Consider the following 8,580-nt stretch of genomic DNA (forward strand, 5'->3'; position numbering starts at 1 on the left):
AATAAAAAGAAAAGAAGAAGAAGAGAAGAAGAAGAAGAAGAAGAAGAAGAAGAAGAAGAAGAAGAAGAAGAAGAAGAAGAAGAAAGAAAGAAAGAAAGAAAGAAAGAAAGAAAGAAAGAAAGAAAGAAAGAAGGAGGAGGGAGGAAAAGCAAAAGGAGGAGGAGGATGAGGAGAAGTAGAAGAGAAAATACCACCCCCCCAAAAAAAACCTTGAGGACTCACAACACTTGTTGACTTAAAACTTACCACAAATCTTTAATAATTAAAGCAATGTGGTCTGGCATAAGGATAGACATCAAAATTAGAACAGTGAATTAAAAATGAGCCTAAAAATAGATCCTTCCATCTATAGTCAATTTATTTTTGCCAAGATCTCTACAGCCATCCAAAGAGGGAAAAGTGGTCTCTTCAACAAGGCACTGGGACAAAAGAATACCCATGTGCAAAGGAATGGGCCCTTGGCTCATACAAGATGCAAATGCGGCTCAGAATGTCTCCAAGACCTGTATTAAAATCTTCATCTATAAAGCTGTTAGAAGGGAAACATGGGATAAATGTCATAACCTCAGAATTGTCAGTGATGTCATGGATGTGAAACCAAAAGCATTAGCAACAAAATTGGGAAATTTGGACTACATCAAAATTAACAACTTTTGGGATTAGAGGCAGAACTCAGTGCTCAGTGGTAGAGTGTGTTTGGCACACTGAATGAAGCCTTGGGTTCAAGTCTTAGCAACTGCCTCACCAAAAGATAACCAAGGAATGAGCAAAGGGACTAGAACACGCTGCAGTGACTAACTGTTAAAAGAAGCAAATGCAAAGCTATTCAGCATCACTGTTACCAGGGGATTCCAGCTGGTTTCTGTGAAGAATGGAAACAGCACAGCTGGTTCTGAGGGCTGCACCAGATGGTTGAAATCAGCTATGGCCTGAAACAGGCCACCACAAAAGCCTGTCATTTTTTATCTGAGCTGTGTATAAAGACAGAACTGGTATCTAAATCCAGCCTTCTACAGAACCCAGGTGCTGAAGAAAAGCTTTCCAAACATTCACTCAGGAGGACTTGACAGCTAAGGCACAGCTTTGCCCTTATATACAGTGACACAGAACTTCTTTAAGATTACTTGGTCCAACTCATTCATCACATAACCAAGAGAAGCAAGGAACACAGATTGAGTAATGTGGCCAGGGTCACTGTGATGGCTGGCTGACGTGTACTGTCAGTGATATTAAGAATTATGTAGGAGACAAATCTCTGAGAGTGTTTGTGATGATATTTCCTCTCAGAGAGATTTAACTGAGGTGGAAAGACCCATCTTGAATGTAGACAGCACCATCCTACAGGCCAGGGCCCCAGATTGAATAAAAAGGAGGAAGCAAGAACGCTGGGTCTCCTTTCTATCTTTTTTCTGGCTGTGACACATGTCAACAACTACTTCACACTTCTGCCACCAGGTCTGACAAGGACTGTACCTTCATACTGAGAGCCAAAATAAACCCTTCCTTCCAAAAGTACCTGGTATGGTGTTTTGTCAACCAAGACAGCAATGAACAGACATAAGAACTGACCTGGCCTCTGTGATTCCCAAGGAGAAAATGGACTTATTGTCAGGATGCCCTCACTGTTAAGAGTCAAGTTGAGTGTTGCTGTAGCAATGGATAAGAGAAGGTGATTCCACCGAAGGCACCTCAAAATTCTGGGGCAGGTAAGAACAAAGATCCCAGGTAACCCTTCTCCAGTCCCTTACTGGAAAGCTAACCTGTAAACATTGTTAGATCTGATTAATGCAGTAGAGTCAGAACAAGGGCAAGGGTGCCCCACAATCTCTCAAGCAGTAGCTTACCATAACCACAAGTTCCCTGCAGCTGCAGCTCACAATTTACACATGTGTGTATACACACACATGCATATTTCTTGTAAAAGGGTCTACAGTGCCATCAGATTCGTAGGGGAAATGTGTCCTTTCTGCCATCACCCAACATAAGGATTCAGTCATCCAAGGCCAAGCTTAGCTGCAGATCAAGCAAATGTGCAACAAGTGGGAAGAGACTCCAAGCACCGGAATATTAAAGGTGAAGCCCAAGGGCCACAAGGATAAAACAACTAGTGAAGAAGGGTCGGGGAAACAACCCTCCCCACACCATTTATAGACATTTCACTTTTCCTCCTACTGAAAACGAACCACCCTGTCAGTAGCTTCCTCTCTCCTGGCAAAGCCTTGAAGGCAGGGATCTGCCTGCACAGACAAGCTTCCCACAAGTATCAGGGGCTTGATACACTCCTGCTGACTTGAACTACTCTGAACCAGTCTTTTCTCAGTCCCTCCAGAGCCTGACCTGAACCAACACTTACCCTTGGAGCTTTTCTAGTTGACCAAGAGTCCCCAACAAACAGTTAGCTGTTTCAAGCCCAGGGGTTCTCTGGGGCTAGGTTGGGGAGAAAGAGTGACACCCATTAAAAGGATATTAAATGAAGGAAGAGCCATCATAGAAAGTGTAATGCAGCTTGATGGGCTTCTTGGGCCCCTTCCACTCTTGAGAATGACGGCCCATTTGAGCATGCTGGCTGGGAGGCTGCTGAGGAGTGGGAGCGGTAATCTGAGTCCCCGCCGTGAGAGGATGGTGAGAGCCCCCCTTGGAGGCCAACAGTAAATGAGAGGGTATCTTTGACCTGTAGTTTCGTAAAATCATGGGGCAGGAGACATTCCTCCCTCTCCACAAGATCCTTTCAGCTTCTCTGTGGGAAGGAGATGAACTCATCTTCTAGTCGCTCGGTTCTCACTAGAGATTCTCTAGATCCCCTTCCCAACATCCAAGACTCCCACCCCAGTCCCCTGTCCTAAAGCACATATCCACATCCTATTCCTCCTCATATGCAAAGGCAGTGTTTTTAAGAGGAAGTGAGAAGGTGTCAGTGTCCTGGGAAGGTCAGCCATGTCTGATTGTTTGGACCTACAGAGTGTGGCTATGCTCAGAGGGGGACTCGGGAGCGGCTGGGGACAAACTGTCCCTTTCCTACCATCCTCATGTTCCAGGTGGGTTTATTCTAGCATGTCACAGTACGGAGGTAAACTGGGTGGCTGCTCCTACCTGTGACCTGGCCCAGCGATCCCAGAAGACATAGATATGAAATAGAGGTTAATCTTTATGAGCTGGGCTGTTAGAGAAATGGTTTTCTGCTAGGCAAATAATATACTGTGAATCGCCTATGTGAATGAAATAGTTTGTTTTGAGAGAGATCTTTTTTCTTGAACACTTAGCAAATTATACCCCAAAAAATTACTACTAAGGGTACAAAGCCTGTGAACTGCACAGAGCCACACAATCGACTTTCTTGGGTGAGGGAGGATGTTGCAGACGCAGATACTTGAACAGGAGCACGGTGAGCTCCAGAACGGCTTTATTTTCTTATCTGTAAATTGGATGGACTATGTACTGTATGTGTGTGCATTGTGTGTGTATGTGTTTGTGTGTGTGTGTGTGTGTGTGTGTGTGTGTGTGTGTATGTAAAGGACATAGCTGGGCTGACATAGCAGCTGTGACACCCATCTCTCCTTGTGTCCCATGTCCTATGGACACCATCCCCATATCTAGGCACTCACATGTGGCGACACATATCCTGCAGCTTTTCCCGGGCCTCAGGGCAGGGGTCAGGCAACTCAACAACAGTGTTTTCAGGAGGGGATCGGACTTGGATGGGTGGAGGCGAGATGTCATCTGCAGCCTTTGCCTTGCCTATAGTTAGAGGTGAGGAGGTAGAGATACAGATATGGTGGGCTTTAGAGGTTGGTCCTTGAGTACCATGCTCTCCTGGAAAGGGCTGCAGACCGTGTTAGGAGGCTCTTTAGTGCTATGCTATAATGGGGATCATCACCTGCTAACTCAGTCAGTCAATAATTAAAGGTACTTCAAAGACTGAGGAGCACAGTGATGAACAGCAGCAATAGCAATGACGTAGGCCTAGGCCTTAGCACTGTTGTTTCCACAGTCCCCTATAACCAGTCCCCTTTACCAAGAACAGTGATGTATGAGGAAGACAAGTCACACAGGCAGCCAGGATGGATGAAGAATTGGCTTCAAGCTTCTCAACTTCTATCCTTACCTCCAATCTCTGTGGGAATTAAAGGGGCGGCATAAGGCAGCCCTGGCCTTCCTTCACTACCCAATCCCCTCCCCTCCACACACACACCTGTCTGTTTAGCTCATCTGTCATCATAGTTGGCAGGATGGATGGAAGGAAAGTCCTGAAGTCTTTCCTATTCTCAACAGGCTCCTCCACACACACCTTCCCTTTGGAGCTTCTACCTCTCATCTGCTGTCTATCTTCCCTAAAGTGCCCTCCCTTCCGTGTGGGACTTTCTCAACAGAGCAGGGGAGTCTTCTGTGGCTTCGCTTTCTGCCCACACATAGTAGTCCCTCTGGAACACAGAACTGGAGCCTGATAAGTTTGGATACAAATACCACTATTTCCCCACGGATGATGTGGCTGGACAGAGCTGTCTCATCCACATTCTGGACCTTGCCTGAGTTAAAGAGCTAGATGGAGTGGGGGAGCCACGCAGGAAATGCAATGCAAATTTGATGGCTATGACTGGATATCCTGCAGCTCCACAGTGCTTATGAGGACCTGTGTGTCACAGGCTGCTGAGTCTCTGTGACTGGAGACGCTACTTTTTCCTCACCTTTTTTCCCTCTTTCCTTTCCTGTGGAGAGGGAGAAGCTCAGACAGGCTGTGGAAGTCTGGTAGACCAGTTGGTACGGTGTGTTCACTCCAATAGCAGAAATGTTCATGATGGATTCTAAGGAAGAAGAGTGAGTCTTCTTTACCATATTTGAAACTTCAGTTAAATTTCAAAAATGTAAAGTATTCTTCTCTTTTAAGCATGTGGACAGGTATTCCAAAGTTACCTGTAGTCATAAACCAACCAGGAAGTCTTGTAAGGAAAAACCTCATTTCGTTGCTCACTACAAAATAGTATTTGCATGGACCATAATTTGTCTTCATTAATGGACAGTTATTTCTAATCGTTCTGCCTTTCCAAAGGATTCTGTAACAAACATTCCTGTAAGACTACTTGCACTCATGGAGCTGAGTTGTGGCTAGCATTGGAAGCTGACTCCCATATACCATAGACAGGTGAGCTCAGACACAGAGCACCAGGACCAACAGCAGTCTGAGGAGTGACTTCATTGCTGTGACATCTTTACCATATGTCCTAAACAAGTACTCTGCAACCAACTAGAAATTTTAAAACCCTGACGACAGACTTTTAAGAAACACACCCTAGGAAGGGCCCGAGGGACTAGACTGTGAGTTGTGAGGTGCAGACATTTTCACCAACACACACACACACACACACACACACACACACACACACACACACACAGGCTGCCCTCTGCCAGAGGTGCATGAGCTCTCCTTGCCAGCAGCACAGCATCTAGAGATGTACCACAGCCACCTCAACCCTTGGGAGTGTTGGCCTTTCAGACTGTAGTTTTTATCTTTCTATCACCTTCTTGTTAGCGCTGTTTGCACTTTCTCCCTACAGGAGGACACCTACCTTTCCCCAGGTGAGCTGCACTTAAGCAACTTTTCCCAATGGTGCCAGTCAGGCAGTCAAAGGCCATCTCCTTTGCATTGAGATGGAGGAGCTGGCTGGCCTCCACAAAGCGCTTGGTGATGTCCAGAGGATTGGCACCTGTTGAAGGGATAAACAAAGGCAATGTTTTCCTCCTGGCACAGATGACTCTGCCTTTACAAATGACCCAGGAAGTAAAGGTGAAGACTTACTCCTGATGTAAAGAGGAGGAGCTCCTGTTATGCATGCTTCATTGGACAGAGTGCTCCCAGCCTACCTGCTTGTCTGCCCCCCTGCTCCTACCTGCCCCCTTCTCCCCTGCTTGCTCATAGCTGAGCACTAAGGATTCCAAGAGGCTGCTGCTGACACTGCTTCAGGTTCTTCCACAGTGTGAGACTGACCCTCAATTTGGAGACACTGGGCTCTTAGAATTCCGTTGGCATTGATTGAGCCAAATTCCATGTCTCCACTCATCAGTGAAGCTCCGTCCACCTCTGCACCATCACCCCAAACTCCTCCCGTCAGCACTGCTAACCTTTCTAACTGTTGAATGGGCATTCAAGAGGTAAATGGCCAGAAGGAAGGAAAGGTGGGAGAGCAGAGGGGCAAAAGGGAGGGCACTTGATAGGGAAGAGGGAGGCATACTTCTTGCTGCAGACCCATGGCCACCCCTCCCATCCCCAGTGCATACTTACACAGGTTAAGCCCATCCCTTGTCCCAAAGATTAGAACCAAAGGTTATGGGCTTTGGGGGAGGTTGGTGTTTTGAAATGTCTTCCTGTACATGCTGAGATATATGGGGATGGGAGAAATTCTCTGATTTTTCCTGTGCACCCTGTACATAGACTGAATATTGTCTTACATGCAAAGTATCATGCACTGTCAGCAGTGGAATGTTCCATTGTAGTATCAGATGAGCACTCGATATCCTTCAGACCACAGAATATTCTAGATTATGTATGCTCAACACACACACACACACACACACACACACACACACACTACTTAGCTGTGTAGAAACAGAGGGGAATCTGTGAGCAGCCTTACCAGAGGCAGACTCCACCATGGCCTTCATCTTCAGGGAAAGCAGCTCTGCCAACAGGTGGATGGATTGCCGCTGGAACTTGTGCAGGGTATCTTGGCCATTGGGCATCAGTCGAGCAGAGGTGGTGGTGGGGGGCAAGTTCTTGTTCCCACTGGTGGCTGTGAGCAGTAGTGGAGGTGGTGGGGCTGGAGGGGACTGCTTCTTCTGCATGGGGGGGACCTGCACTGGGATCACTTCTGCAAGCACCACTGTTGGAGTTCCAAAGGTGATCACCAGATCTGGGATCTCGGATGCAGTGGGCACTGCAGGGTCGCTGATGAGCTCCTCCCAGGTGAACTCAAAAATATTCCTAATGCCTTTTGGGATGGAAATGCCTGCGTTGCGGCAGACAATGAGCAGTTTGGAGACGTGAGCCAGCAGTTTGGGAGCTGAGGCTGAGTATTGCAGGTACAGTTCTCGGTTACTTTTGACCTGGTTCATGTCTTCTGGGCAAGCATACTGCTAGGTGACACTGTCCATCGCAAAGGAGAGGGACAGATACTCAGCTGTAAAGATTCAGCATTCTGACAAGTGAAGAGATGGGTCAGAAGTTCTTACCTACAGAGAAGTCTTGGGAAAAGATGGAGTGCACATGCAGAAATTACCCTCAAAGGTCATTGAGTCATCGGTTTCTGTCTCAGAAGGATGAGAAGGTTGTTGGTCATTCTTTCATGCTAGAATAAAGCATTGCTCCCCTCCCTCAGCTTTCCAGGAACAGCAATGTGACTGAGCTATACTAGGATAGGCCTGCTGTTGAGGACAGGTCCAGAAAAGTTCCAGAGAGGGTAACAGAAACTGAGTGCCTAAGGTAGGAACCTTGGGAGCTAGATGAACAAAAGGGCCAGGGTAAGGAGGGAAGTCTCACCACACCTTTTGTAGTTAGAGACCTGAGGGTGGAAGATCTGCCTGTGGTCTACTGATAAAAGCCTGTAAAAACAAAAGGATGTCATTGGCTCTCTGCAGAGACAAGAAACATGGAGGTTCCTGGTCACAAACTTGTGATGGGCATCTGATTACTCAACTTGCACAGCCTAGGCCAGACAGTAAAGCTTGGAGGACAGTGCAACCCTACAATGCAAAAGCTGATACCACAGGCTATACCCATCAGCTCTAGGACACTGACAATTGGAAAGTGCAGTTCGAAAGATGCCGTTGACTGGAAGATGTGTCACAACAGCAGAGATGTTAGTGTGGAAATGTACAGCCTTACATTAGTGGACTGTGGGAAGCATTTTCCCTCTAACAGAGCTGTTCAAGATTTCTCAGTGTTCAAGGGGGGCCTTGAGTTTAGCAGAAAACACATTTATGAAAACATAAATTTTCTGGATTTTATGATATACAAATTCTTCTGGATCTTATGCTATATAAGAACAATGCCTGAATGATTATTTCTGAGGGCCTTCATGAGGATGTGAGCCTCTACAGAGGGGCAAAGTGCAGGAGTGTCCATTGAGAGAAACTCAAGTAGGACTTTGTTTACTGCCGTGTCCTTTCCAGCATCGTCCTTCAGTGCTGGCTCATCTCTGTCTTCTATCCAGAGCCATCCCAGCATCTTTACAATGATGTCAACCACAAGAGCACAGGGCAGGCTGTTGGCTGCATCCTCTCACCAGCCTTAGCAGTGAGTGCAGCTGTTCAGCCATTTTGTTTTCTATTTTCCATCCTGACTTCCAGGACTTTTGCTGACGAGGAACCAGAGCCCTTGATTAAAAGCATGGGGACTTTTGCAAACACTACACCACTTTTCCTGGCCTTTGAGCTATCTTTGCCCATCTATCAGGAACAGAGTTCCCAAACAACGAGAGTCCCATAGGACAAAGCTAACATTCTACAGACTTAAAGACAAAGTGGCTTTCTGTGTCTATTTGCTGACCTCTGGCATTGCCATTTCTCAGCTTTGAAGACACAGAAAAATAG

General features: G+C 46.6%; 1 protein-coding gene across 1 annotated transcript in view; it reads right to left on the reverse strand.

The window, feature by feature from the left end:
- Positions 1-7,104, reverse strand: part of LOC308418908 (uncharacterized protein C3orf20 homolog) — a gene marked incomplete at both ends in the record, with an annotated part of 40,106 nt that extends 33,002 nt beyond the window's left edge. Inside the window, 5 exon segments of the mRNA XM_080914435.1 lie at positions 2,468-2,737; positions 3,603-3,735; positions 4,683-4,799; positions 5,562-5,699; positions 6,627-7,104. Coding sequence (XP_080770561.1) covers positions 2,468-2,737; positions 3,603-3,735; positions 4,683-4,799; positions 5,562-5,699; positions 6,627-7,104 — 1,136 coding nt within the window.
- Between the last annotated feature and the right edge of the window lie 1,476 nt (positions 7,105-8,580).

This window comes from Micromys minutus, assembly GCF_963924665.1.
Source record: "Micromys minutus genome assembly, chromosome: 3".
Lineage (NCBI taxonomy): Eukaryota > Metazoa > Chordata > Mammalia > Rodentia > Muridae > Micromys > Micromys minutus.